Source organism: Scyliorhinus torazame, chromosome 13 (genome assembly GCF_047496885.1).
Source record: "Scyliorhinus torazame isolate Kashiwa2021f chromosome 13, sScyTor2.1, whole genome shotgun sequence".
Lineage (NCBI taxonomy): Eukaryota > Metazoa > Chordata > Chondrichthyes > Carcharhiniformes > Scyliorhinidae > Scyliorhinus > Scyliorhinus torazame.
The window spans coordinates 205328826-205345177 of NC_092719.1; the positions used below are offsets into that span (position 1 = coordinate 205328826).

At 44.0% G+C, this 16352-nt stretch overlaps 1 protein-coding gene across 5 annotated transcripts in view; it reads left to right on the forward strand.

Moving 5' to 3' along the window:
* twf2 (twinfilin-2) overlaps positions 1-12582 on the forward strand; it is a 149989-nt gene extending 137407 nt beyond the window's left edge. For all 5 annotated transcript variants that reach the window (XM_072472942.1, XM_072472939.1, XM_072472940.1 and 2 more), the window contains 3 exons: positions 2673-2823; positions 4519-4640; positions 5330-12582. In XM_072472942.1, the coding sequence (XP_072329043.1) occupies positions 2673-2823; positions 4519-4640; positions 5330-5503 (447 nt within the window). In that variant the 3' untranslated portion in view covers positions 5504-12582. The remainder of the gene's footprint in view (positions 1-2672; positions 2824-4518; positions 4641-5329) is intronic.
* The last annotated feature ends 3770 nt before the right edge of the window (positions 12583-16352 follow it).

Genomic DNA, 16352 nt, shown 5'->3' on the forward strand with positions numbered 1-16352 from the left:
CTAACCTGCTTGGGAGAAAGGAAAAGAGTTATTAAGTACCGTTGAAATTCATTGGCAAAAGAAAAATCTTGTGCTGTTAGGGTCCCATAGAATTTACAGTGCAGAAGGAGGCCATTCAGCCCATCGAGTCTGCACCGGCTCTTGGAAAGAGCACCCTACTCAAGCCCACACCTCCACCCTATCCCAATAACCCAGTTACCCCACCCAACACTAAGGGCAATTTTGGACACTAAGGACAATTTAGCATGTCCTTAGCAAGGACCAATCCACCTAACCTGCACATTTTTGGACTTAATTTTATGATTATAATAGGCCATTGAAACACTGTTGATGCTCACACAGGTGCAGGCTAGGCTATACCGATAGTATAGCCTAGTCTGGTTCCTGAGCTTTGAGAAAGAGTCATATGGACTCGAAACATTAGCTCTTTTCTCTCCCTATAGATGCTGCCAGACCTGCTGAGATTTTCCAGCATTTTCTCTTTTGGTATACAGATAGTAGTTTCTTTTCAGTGACTTGTATTCATTTAGACATGCTGCAAATAGCTAATGCTAATGTTCAAACAGTTTTTTAATCCTGGGACTTCATGTTTTTAGATGAATAAGCAGTCATGTTGCATGAGTTTAATCCCACTTCTGTAAGGCTGCATCTAACAATATATATGTAAAGTAAATTGAACAGACCTTTCATTTGGAAACTGCAACAGAATTACTGATACTTTACTTTTGCTTTGATAAGCAACATGGCCATATATCTCAAAAATAGAAGATGTATCACATTCTTGGACTCACTTTTGGCAATAAATATGTTAACATTGTGCTTCTTGGTGTTTTCCTGTGATGTATAAGACATAACTTGTAATAAAACAAAAAAAGTGCTGTAAATGCTCAGCACATCACATTGCATCTGTGGAGAGCGAAACAGATTAATGGGGGTGATTTTCCAGCCCCTTTGCACCCGGCAAAAATCCTGCTATGTTAGGGACATAAGCCCTGAAACAGGATTTGTGCCATGCGTCAAACAATTTGCGATTTTCCCGGGCTCTCCCAGCAGACGTAATCTGGTTCATGTCCTCGCTGATCGTGAGCAAAATTAGCACATGTAAATCTTTATTTAAATCTGCAGGGTCTGTTTTAAGCTGGATTCTCACAGTTCCTGTAATTTTTCCATCTGCCGGTGCAGTGTGAAGTCAGGGCAATTCACTACTGATCTCCACAAATGGAGACTAGATGTGATGACCAGGCTGGGGCCATGGTAGCCCCCAGGTGGTTGGGGACACCCCCTGGCAGTGCCATCTAGGTTAACACTATCGTTAGGCATGAGGGGGTGGAGTATTCGGTGACTGCATAGTGGGGTGTTTAGACCCCGTCTTTCTCAATGTCGGTGCAAATCATGCCCCCCTCCAAACAAATGCCCAAGTGGGTGGGAAGATCGCAATGGAAGTCGTGCCCAAAATGACACTTAGCCATTTTTCGGGAAAATTCCACCCAACGTTTCAGGTCAATGATCTTTCATCAGAACTGGAAAAAGTTAGTGATGTAACAGGTTTTAAACAAATGTAGAGGTAGGGAATGCAGGGATAGGCGGAAAGAAGAAAAGGAAATAATCAATTGGATAAAGGGAGGTTAAATACAAAAAGGATGATTGATGGTGCAAGGCCGAAGAAGATGGGAGTGAGGAAAAATAAGCAACAAACAATGGATGTAGAGGAGCTGAAATGACAAAGAAGAATCATTCCCAGCAACTGCTGTCGGAAAGAATGGGAGCAGTGGTTACAATCTGAAATTGATGAACTTAAGTGTTGAGTCCGGAAGACTGTAAAGAGCTTGATCAAAAGATGAGATGTTGGTTGTTCCTTGAGCTGATTTTGAGCTTCATCAGAACAGCATTGGAGGCCAATATCAAAGTGGAAATAGAATGGAGATTAAAATTGGCAAATGCCTGAAAGCTCGGGGGTCACTCTTTCAGGTTGAACTGAGGTGTTCTGCAAAGTAATCACCCAATCTGCATTTGACCTCCCAGTGTAGAGGAGGCCACATCATGAGTAGTGAATACAAATTGAAAGAAGTTCACATGTAAATTACTATTTCATCTGGAAGAAGTGTCTGGACCCCTGGACAGTGGCAAGGGAGGAGGTCAAAGGGCAGATGTCACCTGTACTCGCATGGGAAGGTGCCCTGGAATGGGAAGTGGGTATTCAGATGTCAGTTGAGGAAAAAGGAAGGCATGGCAGAAGCACTGGTTGGAAGGGTGGCATAGTTGGAATCGATGCCACAGAGTGAGGAACTGAGAGAATGGAATAAAGTCCTTACAGAAAACAGGAGGAAGTATAATCAAGGTAGCTATGGAATCTGTGGCCTTATGGTTAATGCAGTAGTCTGTATTCACTGCTCACGTTGCCCTGCAAATTCTCCCCTTTAAATGTCAATGGGAAAAGGGCAGGGAGAGCAGGACAAATTTAATAGCTCTATCAAAGAAGCCCGATAGGTTGAGTGACCTGCTCCTGTGCTGTGTCATTCTATGCTCCTCTGCTCAAGTGCCAGGATGTGACGAGACAACAGGCTTATTTTGCGTGCTCTTAGCCAAGCTTTTTACAAGCTATTCTTGTTAATAAAGTATATGTATAGCTGGACCAACTGCTTTTTTATATTTCTTTCTCCTCTCCTCCTCAGAAACTGGATATAGAGAAGGAAACCATCAACTTGGTTCATACAGATGTTACTGACATCCTTGACTTGCCAAAGAGAATCCCAAGTAATGCTGCTCGCTATCATTTCTTCCTCTATAAGCACGCACATGAGGGAGACTACTTAGAGTCTGTTGGTAAGCTCAAAAATGTATAACTGAAACATTTTGCGTTTTCTGGTTTTTATTTACTTGCTCCTCTTCCCTCCTCTCGTAGTCGTGTCTGCTAGCTCCCCCAACATGCCTGCCAAATGTTCATATACAAACAGAGACAGTCAGTGTTGGCAAACAATTCAACCTTGCGATAGGGGCATCACTACCCAGCCTGTCCGCACCTTGCAATTGCTGTTTAACAGGTACTCCAGTGGTTAACATGTGATTTTACTCCCTTGCTAATGGGTACTGAGGCCACCCCAACCCTTGCCTATATAAGATCAGCAATCTCAGCACTGACTTTCCTGATCCAGGTGGCTCAGAAGGACACCATGAGGTGAAGTCAACCTGCTCAACCATTAGGGAACCTTGCTGCTCTTTTTAAAAAAATGTTAATTGCAATTTTAATGTTTCCTCACCCTCCCAGTTCTCACTGCCTGATTTATATACATTAACATTGTCTAGCAAATATTAAAGACCAATATTAACAACATTTCATAAACTGCCTAAGCTGGTGTTTCTCCTGCAGAAAGACCACCTCTGCTTTTAAAATCCTTGCATGCGCAAAGACCCAAGATCTCTTCACCTGTCCATTGAGCCCTCGCACCGTGCTGCCCCAATTATGTTTCTTCTTCAACCTCGCCTCCCTCCTCCCCCTCCCCCCACCCACTCCCCTACGGCCACCTCTCTCGGCCTTCTACCCCACCGTGGGGTAGCACGGTAGCACAGTTGCTTCACAGCTCCAGGGTCCCAGGTTTGATTCCCAGCTTGGGTCACTCTCCGTGCGGGGTCTGCATGTTCTCCCCGTGTCTGCGTGGGTTTCCTCCGGGTACTCCGGTTTCCTCCCACAGTCCAAAGATGTGCGGGTTAGGTGAATTGGCCATGCCAAATTGCCCTTAGTGTCCAAAAAAGATTAAGTGGGGTTACGGGGATAGGATGGAGACGTGGGCTTGAGTACGGTGCTCTTTCCAAGGGCCGGTGCAGACTCGATGGGTCGAATGGCCTCCTTCTGCACTGTAAATTCTATGATTCTACTTTCCATAAAGTTAATGCATTTGTATGTTTATGCCTGTGAAGAAAAAGAGAATTATATTGAATTACTGTAATCAGAAGGTTTAAATGATCATTGTCGCTGGGTCAAAATCATGCAACTCCATCCCTAATAGCACTATGGGTATACCTATACCGTATAGACTGCAGAAGTTGAAGATGACATCTCACCACCACCTTCTCAAGGGTAATTAGGGATAAGCAATTAATGCTGGCCTAGCCAGCGACACCCACAACCCATGAATGATTTTTTTTTTAATACCCATAAATTGCCAGATCTGCTCCTCAGTAATATGAAGCTAGCTGGAACATTCAATGAAGTTACAATCTGTTACTCAATGCTAGCCAGCTGTAATTATGCATTTTTGTGATATACTCTTTCATTGGAACATATGGCTTTCTTTAATAGATCACCTTCCTTGTCCGTTTTACTCCTGCACGTCCACTGTTAGAAATAGATTTAACTGTGCCTTGTCCTGACATCTCTCACAAATAAAGGATTGCATAAAATTATTTATGTTCAGTGAGGGAATTTCAGTGTGTAGAACTGGAACACAACTCCAGTCACACATAGCTACAATTCACCTGTTTTTTCTAAATGTGTTGAATTTATTATTTTTCTTCCCACAGTATTTATCTACTCCATGCCAGGTTACAGATGTGGTATTAAAGATCGCATGCTGTACTCCAGCTGTAAGGGACCTCTACTGGATGTGGTAGAACAACAGCTACAACTGAAAGTCGTCAAAAAGGTAGTCACCTACGTGTGTGTGTCCGCAGACACCACGGGCTGATTTTTTTGTATTTTGTACTGGGAAATGGGAATTGGTACTATTTCCAGGACCTGAACTTACTCCCAGGGGAAAGTGGCCACTGTTAAACACAAGTTTGAAGCACAGTCCACAGAGCCTTACAATTTACTGAGGAGGGGGGGGGGGGGGGGGGGGATGATTTAAACATGAGGACAAGGATTTTAAATCTAAAGTGTTGCGGAGCTGGGAGTCACTGTAGGTCAGCAAGGACAGGAATGTTCGGCAAATTTTATTTGTTGTGGAATGGGATGCAATCAGCGGAGTTTTGGATGAGCTGAAGTCTACAGAGTGTGGATGGTGTGCTTCCCAGGGGACCATTGGTGCAATTGAGTTTGAAGATGACAAAGACTTCAGAGTTTACTGCTAGTTGGATGTAGGCAGAGGTCGAGCAAATGACATTATAGAAGTAGCAGTTAGGACTTTATGATGGAGAGGATATGGGTTGAAAGCTATCATGAAAGGCGATGGAGCCAAACCTCAAGATTAATTTACTATTTTAAAACCACTCTGAATAATCAACTTAAATGCTTTTCAAATGTTATGTGTGGTATTGTAGACCCTTTTTGCACAATTCAACTGGTTTGGAAATCAGTGAATGAGACAGCTATTTTGAAATTGTACTTTTACAGATCGAGATAGACAATGGTGAAGAGCTAACAGCAGACTTCCTTTATGAAGAGGTCCACCCTAAACAGCATGCCTTCAAACAAGCTTTTGCCAAGCCCAAAGGCCCAGCTGGAAAACGTGGGATGAAGCGGATTATCAAAGGAGGCGGCGATGCAGAAAATGGAGAGGATGTTTAAAAGAAAGACCATCAGGCACAAGGGACTTTGAACTTTCTACTTTTTAACAGTGAATTTAAAATTTACATTAGAATATCAGTTTATATCAGTTGAACCTCATTTTTTTGCCCTTTTTCTCCCAAAACTAATTAATTAACTTTATTATTGTCACAAGTAGGTTTACATGAACACTGCAATGAAGTTACTGTGAAAATCCCCCAGTCGCCATCCTCTGGCGGCGCCTGTTCGGGTACACAGAGGGAGAATTCAGAATGTCCAATTCACCTAACATAAATACACTAAGCACCTTTTTCAGTTTTAACTTTAATCGTTTGCTTGTAACAGAATTTTGGGGAGATTTTTTGATTTCGACAAGGACTGTCATGTCGTCATCTTAGAAACACAAAATAATTGGCGCAGTTTCATGGCAGCTATGAATTTACTGCCTGCTTTACGTGGCAACAACACAAAACCAGTTGAAAATCCCATTGCCACTTGGGACTCGGTTCAGTTGGTTCAGTCGGTCCACTGAATCCACTACCTAATGCACTACAATTATCCCTAACCCAAGGAACACAACAGACAACCTATCAGGTTTCCACCTGGGGGATGTCTAGCATGATGCTTTTCAAGATTTGCCCAAAAGCAACACATTTTTTTAAAATTTGAATGACAATAAATAGGGGATAACTGAAACTATTTTCTTACAAACACTACATGCTGTTCAAGTTCAGAAATGCATTCAAAACTTGCATTATCTGTTAGAGACAATAATTACATTTGAAAACTTCCAAAATAAGGTTCCTGAAAATACATAGACCAACTTTAAAAGGCTGGAGTGCAAATCAGCAATAGGCCACAGGGAACCCAATCTCCAGTGCCAGGGACTCTGATATTTAACCCCTGCAGTAAACTGATAGGGGGTTAAATCCATAGCCTCCCACTTGAATCCCCACACCTCCCCACTCCTGATATGCTGGTGCACACTCTCTTCCAGCAATTGTGAGGGTGTTGGAATACATAACCATAAACATGGAGAATGAGCACATACACCATCACCAGAAAACAAATGTTTGCATGAAAACACCGGTCTGTGGAGTTCCTCCCAGCTCCTTTTTACTCTTTTTAAAAATAAATTTAGAATACCAATTCATTTTTTCCAATTAAGGGGCAATTTAGTGTGGCCAATCCACCTACCCTGCACATCTTTGGGTTGTGGGGGCGAAACACACGCAAACACGGGGAGAATGTGCAAACTCCACATGGACAGTGACCCAGAGCCGGGATCGAACCTGGGACCTCGGCGCCATGAGGCAGCAATGCTAACCACTGTGCCGCCGTGCTGCCCTAGCTCCATTTTACTCTTGACCCTTTGCTGTACACGTGAAAGTTTGGTTACAATAGAAAATGACTTCCTGTTTATTTTCAAAGGGCCAGATGCCCAGTGTAGGCCAGTTTGGCACATCATCCATATTGACCTACTGTATATTAGAGTTCTGTCCACGAGGGGAGCAGGAATTTGGATCACAGTGTTCACCTGAATCTGATTCAAACTTGTCTCCTGATTCCGAATTTGTATTTTTTTTTGGGGGGGGGTGTAAGTTTTTACTCGAAGCTCATGTTGTGGTACTGTAAGTTAATTCACAAATTGCACTTTGCTTTGGTACAGCTATAGATAGGGAATATGTCTGAATTTACAGTTGTGGTGTCTGTGCAACTAGAACCATAGCACTAGACCTAATTGATTCAAGTAGAGCCAACGGTGAATTTAGGTCATAATCGATGCAATGGTGTACATCAGTGAGGCTGCACTCTGCGCCTTTCACTGGCATTTCTTTTTAATGTAGAGTCCTGACCGTTTCTAAAAGATAATAAATGAATTCTAACTTATGTAAATCACGTCAGCTTTTAAATCTGTAATGTTTGTTAGTTGCTCCAGGCGGAATACTTCAATAGGTGTGTGTGGACAAAGCAAGTCTTTAGTGTATTTACGCTGTTTAAGTATCCATTGGTATACAGTCGATCACATCATTGATTAAGATCAGCAATCCCCTTGTCCAGCGGAATTGTATTAATATGAAAGAATGTTTAATTCTTTGGGGATTTGCCACTCGAATGAATGAGATCTTTTCCATCTAAGCTCCCAGTGGAAACACCAGAATAGTGAATGGTATTTTGTAAGACTTCTTACCATCTTAAACAAGGGAGAGTAACCACATTCCCTTGACCTTGCTGAAACCTCAACATCAACATCCCGGGGGTTACAACTGACCAGAAACTTTACCAGACGTATAAATACTGTGGCTACAAGAGCAGGTCAAAGGCTGGGAATTCCGAGGTAAATCACTTACTTCTTAACTCTCCAAAGCATGTAGATACAAAGCACACGTCAGGTGTGTAATGCAGTACACACACCTTGCCTGGATGAGTGGAGCTCCAACAAGTCAAGTAGCCTGACATATTCCAAAGCAAAGCAGCCCATTTCATTGGCACCCCATCCAGCAGCTTAAACATTCACTCCCTCCACCACTGACATACTATGGCTTTAAAAAAAAATCGCTTATTGCTTCAGTACATACCACCTACAAAATGCATTCAATTAATTGTTCCTTCAAGAGTACCTCTCAAACCTCAGACCTTGAACACTTAGTAGGACAAGGCATATGAGAACACCACCTTCTGCAATTCCCCCTCCAAATCACACACTATTCCGACTTGGAAATGTATTATCACTGGGTGAAAATCCTGAAACACCCTACCTGGACTGCCGAAGTTCACGAAGGTAACCCAGCACCACCTTCTCAAGAGCAATTCAGGATGGGCAAAAAATGGTGGTCTTGCCAGCGATGCCCACATCCCATGAATTAAAAATAACCTTGCTATATGTTCTTCAGTTATTGAGAAACAAACCTATGACCAAATCGAATGCATCTCTTTCATTGAATTATCATTATTCACATTTCAACTTTCAATGTGCAATCCCCTGCATCCGGAGCCCTCCAGAAACATCTCCAACTCCTGAGTTAGAGTTCAGAGACTTCGGAGGGTTCCAAATCACTTACCTAGATAGTTACCCAGGAAATGTTAGACTGACCAAATATATCCTTGGGGGTAACTATACAATTGACCCTACCCCAACTCCCCACTAACCCTCTGACGTCCCCTCTGACTCCACCCTCAATGCTCCAACTGGGTCTCCAAATATCCCCAATTCTCTGACTCCTCACCTGACCTTCCGCCCCATCCCCAACCCCCTGACCACTCTCCGACTCAACCTTGCTCCCCACCCTGCCAACCCACCCAGCTGGCACCCTACCCACCTTGCCCCTTGTTGCCTCCCACCCTACTCACATGCCTCATTCATTAACACAGAGAAAAGCTTTTCACTGTGTTAGTGAATGAAGACTTCCAAAATACAACTGCTAATGCCATAAAAATGGCATAGCACCCCAACGATCTGCCCTACAACGAAGGATTCCCAGAACAGGTACGCTCTTCACTTGTGAAGAGGGCCAATTCGGAGATCTGGGCCAGGAATGTGGAGGGTTGGCACTGTTTTGAGAAACAAGGAGCAGAGTGGCATGACCTGACAGGTGATACAGCCCAGGGTGTTATTGTGCTTTCTCTAGTTTATTGCCATACACTAGCTATTTTGCAGACTGGCGGGACATGCATTTCATTCACATTATCCCCATGCCGTGAATCCTACCCATTGTGGGTGTGCTTTCACAGCTTCAAGGTGAGAAGAAGTCATCCTTCAGGCTGCTTTTCAGCATGTCCAAGTGGTTAGATAAAGAGCGAAGTTATTTGCCCAGACTCTCATCTGAGGTAGTTACAAGGAATCTCTAGCGAATCGGATGTCATGAAAATACCCACGTAAATTGGGGTGTCTGGGAGTCCAAGTTCACAATGAGAGGATACAGAAGCTGAGTTACATTTGAGCATGTGTGAGGTGCGTTTATTACACTAGCTGATGGTAAAACCCATTTATTCAAATATTTACATCATAAACCAGTTCATTTATGCATCAACATGTTTTCTGTTCAAATATTTGGGGAACAAATAAATAATTCAATGACTCAAATGCTATAACATAGGCTCCATTTGGACATGGAAAAATCTATTGGCACAATAAATCTTTTCTGAATGGTGGATGACTGGTGCCGAAAAAACTGGCATTCAGACCAGATCATTCAGAAGCCACCGAATTTGAGTTTCTTTGTTGAATACCTTTGGTGACATCTATGTTAATTTCACTGTGCGACCAGTCTGAATTGATTTGACACCTCAACTGACTGTCATTGATTTAACTTATTTAACTTCTCATTACACTTTAACAGCGATACATTGTGCTAATTCTTTTACTATTGTACTACAATATATTCAAAATACCTGTGAAAACATTGTTTTTTGTCAATTGAAATGTCATTTCCAATCAGTTGATTCAACGTCAAACTCATTTCTTCTGTCATGTGACACTAGGCCACTTGGCAAAACTCAGGCATCACATCGATGACAATATATTCTGGGTGGGTGGTGGGGGGGTGGGGGGTAGGCATGGGGCCTGAAATTGGTAAAAAGCCTTTGACGTCGCCATTAAAAATAAGCATCTGAAGTTTCCATCGAGTTTTTCTCAATCTTCCGTCATAAAGTCAATGGAAGATCAGCCGAAGCCCTGGAGAAATGGCATGTGTTATTTGCAGGGGATTGAGGAACTCTGAAAATGTTACCCTGATGTTTGCAGTGTTTTGTATTCTCCTGACAAATCCTGTTTGACAATTATGCGGACAACATTGATTTGCTTAACAGTTTTCACAGTACATCGCTGAATTCAAAGAATGCATACTTCATCCCATTGTTCAATATAAATAATCAGACAATTTGAATATGTACGTATCATGATTTTCATCAATTAGAGGTCAATTAATGTACAGATTATATGAAACCTAAATGCAATTTACTGATTCATTAATGTGAACTGATGAGCTTCATTTCCAGTTATTTTTCCTTGAAGGAATATTGCTTGATTTTTTTTTTACGGTTTCTCTAAAATCCTAATTTATTATCATTATTAATTTTATTATTATTTGATTTCACCTCAACATAGACAACACCCAACTCGAGCTCACAGCCTCCTCTCTCAACTCATCTGTTACTAAATTAATAGGCGACTTATCTGACATCAAGTACTAGATGAGTAGAAAGTTCCTCCAAATGCTCATTTAAATATGCTCATCTGGTTCACATCCAGCAATGGTGTGAACCAGATTGTGTCAGATGCTGCAGGCCGGGAGCACCCATTCCGTTCAGCATCCAGCGGGAACCCAGTTTAGGGGCTCTCCCACTAGTCTCCCAGAATAGCAGGATGGGGGGCAGCACGGCGGCACACTGGTTAGCACTGCTACCACACAGCGCCGAGGTCGCAGGTTCGATCCCGGCTCTGGGTCACTGTTCATGTGGAGTTTGCACATTCTCCCCGTGTTTGCATGGGTTTCACCCCCACAACCCAAAGATGTGCAGGGTAGGTGGATTGGCCACATTAAATTGCCCCTTAATTGGAAAATCAAAAATGAATTGGGTACTCTAAATTTATTTTAAAAAAGAATAGCAGGATGTGCGCCCTGTGTAACACGGGTGGAGAATCGCCCCCATTGTTTTCAATCCCTTCTGCAAACTCCTTTTCCTAGCTACTACCCCATCCCTCTGCCTGGCAACAATCTAAGATTAAGCCAGTCTGTTCACAACTTGGTGTCATCTTTGACCCCGAGATCAGCTTCCAGCCTCATATTTGATTTCCACCTCCATAACATCACCAGACCCTGCCCCTAGTTGCATCTTGTCTGCTGCTGAAACGTGTTTCTGCCTTTGTTATCTCTAGCCTTGACTATTTCAATGCACTCTGGGCTGGTCTCCCACATTCTACCCTCCACAGCCTTGAGGTCATGTAAAACTCAGCTGCCCATGTTTAAACTTGATTCCTGGCCCCCATCACTCCTGTGTTCACTGACTTACACTGGCTGTCAGTCAAGTAACATCTTGACTTTAAAATTTTTATCCTTGTTCTCAAATCCCTCTTAGTCCTTGCCCTCTCTAGCTCTGTAATTTACTTTAGCCCCATAACCCTCCTGAGATATGTTCATTCCTCTAATTCTGTGTATTCCTGAATTTAATTGCACAATCTGTGGCCACGCCTTCAGTTGCTTCATCCTGAAGTACTGGAATACTCTTCCCTCCCCCTCTTGGCCCTTTCTACCTTGCTTTCCTCCTTAAAAATGCACCTTAAACCTACCCCTATGATCACCTTTTGGTCGTATCTGGCTTGGTACTATACTTGTTTTATAATAATCCTATGAAGCACCTTGGGACATTTCATTGCTTTAAAGGCACTATGCATATAATTTTTGTTGTAAATCAGTGCTATTCTCAAACAGCTTATTTCATGACCCAGGATATTTTTAATGCCACTTTATGGTCAACGCACCAGGAAGGTTACACACCTTATACATGCATGTACTTGTGCACACGCAGACACCAAACTGATGAAACTCACTGTCCAGGAAGAACTAGAAAACCTTTCAGTTACATATTACAATTGAACTCCTAGATTGCTTTTCAAGGAGTCCCTACGCAGCTCCTTCTCACTTGTCCTTTCAAACAGGACCTATGTAACATTCTTACGAACACTCCAAATTGTAAACAGCTTTCGTGTATGGTAATCGGCTGCAGCTTATAGTAACTTTGCTTGCTTTTTATTTGTTTCCTATTTCTTAGCCTGAAAGGAAATCCTACTTCACCTGAAAGCAGCAAGCAGACAATGTTGTTTCAACACTAACCAGGCTTTCTGCATGTGCCCTCTTGTACAATGTGTTTCAATTGCTGTTGTAAGTAATTTCTTCAAAATGCTAAAAGAAGCTCAACGCATCAGTGAATGGATTGTTTTGTAATGTTATTCTGGCCTGCCTCTGTTGAAGATGTTCTGTAGTTCAGTTACACCAGTCAACTTTCAAGGAAAAGTTACCTCTGGTCTTATGATGAGAGTTGTGAGGAATTGCACAAACTCATGCCTTGTACAATAAATGTTTCTACAAGTTTTTAGTTCATCTTCTGTCTTCAATCAAAGTGAATGAGTACTTGTGGGTTATTTCCAACAGTATGTTATGGTTGAACACTGGCATCAAAACTAGAAAACTCCAGGTACAGAATCTTATTTTCTCTGTTCCTGATACAGGTCCATATTCCTTGCTGAAGTAGTTTCCTTGGAATCCAATTAACCTCCAGAACCCAGCTCAATTAACCTGACTAGTTGAGTGTTGGTATGTTATTCCATTTTGTGGTTATTGCAGTTGATCTAGTCTCTACACTTGCAAGCTTGCTTTCAATAGCAATAAGAAGAAGAAATGAAGAGGATTTGCCTGACCCTAGTCTAAGGATGCTAATGACTATTTGTCGCTTCACTAATGTTCCCAGCTGAGCTTAGTTGACTCCAAGATTCTCAACATTTTTGCCTCTGAGGCCCCTGTTGTCCACTGTAACGTCAGCTGCTTCATCTATGACCTTCCTTCCATCATCAGGTCAGAAGTGGGATATTCTCTGATGACTATACAAGGTTTGGCACCTTTCGCAAATCTTCAGATACTGAAGCAGTCCATGTCCAAATGCAGCAAGACCTGGACAATATCCAGGCTAGAGCTGACACATGGCAAATTACATCGCGCCACATAGGTGCCAGGCAATGACCATCTCCAACAAGAGTGGAACTAACCATCGCTCCTTGACATTCAATAGCATTACCATCACTGAATCCCCCCAGTATCAACATTTTGGGGGTTACAATTGACCAGAAACTGAACTGTTCTAGCTGTATAATCTTTATTATTGTCACAAGTAGGCTTACATTAACACTGCAATGAAGCCACTGTGGAAAAGAAATACTGTGGCTACAAGAGCAGGTGAAAGGCTAGGAATCCTACGGCAAGTAACTCGCCTCTTGACTCCCCAAAGCCTCTACCACCTACGAGGCACATGTATGATGCCAAGATAATAATCTTTATTGTCACAAGTAGGCTTACATTAATACTGCAATGAAGTTACTGTAAAAAAGCCCCTAGTTGCCACATTCCGGCGCCTGTTCGGGTACACAGAGGGAGAATTCAGAATGCCCAATTCACCTATCAGCACGATTTTCGGGACCTGTGGGAGGAAACCGGGGCACCCGGAGGAAACCCACGCAGACTCCGCATAGACAGTGACCCAAACCGGGAATCAAACCTGGGACCCTGGTGCTGTGAAGCAACAGTGCTAACCACTGTGCTACCGTGCCACCCATGATGAATGCAGCTCTAATAACACTCAAGAAGCTCGACATCATCCAGGACAAAGCAGCACACTTGATTGCTACCCCTTCCACAAACAGTGGCAGCCGTTTGTACCATCTACAAGATGCACTGCAGAAACTCACCAAAGTCCCTTAGACAGCACTTTCCAAACGCATGGCCACTCCCATCTAGAAAGACAAGAGCATCAGATACCTGGGAACCCCACCACCTAGAGGTTCCCTACAAGTCACTCATCACCCCAACTTGGAAATATATCGGCCATCCCTTCACTGTCGCTGAATCAAAACCCTCCCTAATAGCACTGTCAATGTACCTCCACCTCAGGGACTTTGGTGGTTCAAGGAGACAGCTCACCACCACCTTCTCAAGGGCAACTAGGGATGGGCAATATATGTTGGCCTAGTCAGCGTTGTTGACATCCTGTAAATTAATTTAAAAAGTAATTTTTGGGGGATAGAAATGAATATATATACATATGATATACTAGCTTTAATTACTGTGAAACAGGTTGCTGGTTCTAAGCAAACATTTTGCAAAAATGGAGAGGTGTCTTCGGTAAAAATGGGTAAGGATTTTTAAAATAAATCTAGAGTACCCAATTCATTTTTTCCAATAAAGGGGCAATTTAGCGTGGCCAATCCACCTAGCCTGCACATCTTTGGGTTGTGGGGGCGAAACCCACGCAAACACGGGGAGAATGTGCAAACTCCACACTGACAGTGACCCAGAGCCGGGATCGAACCTAGGACCTCAGCGCCGTGAGGGTGCAGTACTAACCACTGCGCCACCGTGCTGCCCATCCGGAGTCAATGTTGAGGACTCCCAAGGAAAAGTCTCTCTCGATTGTATAGCACTGTGCTGCCACCTCGGGCAGATAGGGCATGCCCAGAACTGGTGATGGTGGTGTCTGAGACATTGGGCGAGATTCTCCCCTAACATGTGGGGCGGGGGGTCCCGGCGGGACGGAGTGGCGTGAACAACTCCAGCGCGGGCCGCCCCAAAGGTGTAGAAGGGGCTTGGCGCCACACCAACCGGTGCCGAAAGGCCTCCGCCTACCGGTGCGAGTAGGCGCATGCGCGGAAGCGCCAGCACATGCTGGCGTCATCTACGCGCATGCGCAGAGGGCTTCATTTCCGCACCGGGAATGGTGGATCGGTTCAACCTCCGGTGCGGAAGGATAGAGTGCCCCCAAGGTGAGCATGTATCCGTGTGCTCACCCTAACTTGAAGGTGGTTTGTGAAGGAGCTGTTGTCAAGTGAAGACAGGCATCCAGCAGAGGGGAGTAGAGCGGAGCTGCTGATTGGCTGTTGCGGGGGGAATTTGCATACGTCCGTGTGCTCACCCTAACTTGAAGGTGTACCTCAGCAAGAGACTGTAGCTGTTCAAGTGAAGACAAGCATCCAGCAGAGGGCAGTAGAGCGGAGCTGCTGATTGGCTGTTGCAGAGGGGAAATGTGCATACGTCCGTGTGCTCACCCTAACTTGAAGGTGTACCTCAGCAAGAGACCCTACCTGTTCAAGTGAAGACAAGCATCCAGCAGAGGGCAGTAGAGCTGAGCTGCTGATTGGCTGGTGCGGGGGAAATTTGCATACGTCCATGTGCTCACCCTAACTTGAAGGTGGTTTGTGGAGGAGCTGTTGTCAAGTGACACTTAAACCCGAAACACTTCTTCAGTGTTTCCCTTCCTACCCGCTCCTCTAACCCCCAAAAAAAAACAACCGCTGTAAAGATCAAGAGGAAGGCTCGAGGGCAGGTAGAAGTCGAAAGAAGTTGAACAGTGACGTTACAGCCTGCAGGTAAGGGACTGGCTGGTGACTGGTAAGTAGTTTTTATTTTATTTTCCCTCAGGTGTTATCGTGCGGGGCGCAGAGGTTGCTGAGTGAGTGCTTGCTGAGAAGGGGAGTGAATAACAGGTAAGCTCTTTCTTTTTCTTTTTTTATCTAGAGGGGATGGCAGGGAAGGTAGTGCAATGTTCCTCCTGCAGAATGTTTGAGGTGAGGGACGCCGTCAGAGTCCCTGCTGATTTCATCTGAGGGAAGTGCACCCATCTCCAGCTCCTCAGAAACCGCGTTAGGGAACTGGAGCTGGATGAGGTAGAAGTGGTCATAGATAGAAGCTTCAGGGATGTAGTTACTCGGAAGAATAAAGATAGATGGGTGACGGTGAGAGGGGCTGGGAGGAAGGAGTCAGTACAGGGATCCCCTCTGGTCGTTCCCCTTAGTAACAAGTATACCGCTTTGGATACTGTTGGGGGGGGGACTTACCATGGGTAAGCCATGGGGTACAGGTCTCTGGCACAGAGTCTGTCCCTGTTGCTCAGAAGGGAAGGGGAGAGAGGAGTAGAGCATTAGTCATTGGAGACTCCATAGTTAGGGGGATAGATAGGAGATTCTGTGGGAACGAGAGAGACTCGCAGTTGGTGTGTTGCCTCCCAGGTGCCAGGGTGCGTGATGTCTCGGATCGTGTTTTCGGTATCCTTAAGGGGGAGGGGGAGCAGCCCCAAGTCATGATCCACATAGGTACCAACGACATAG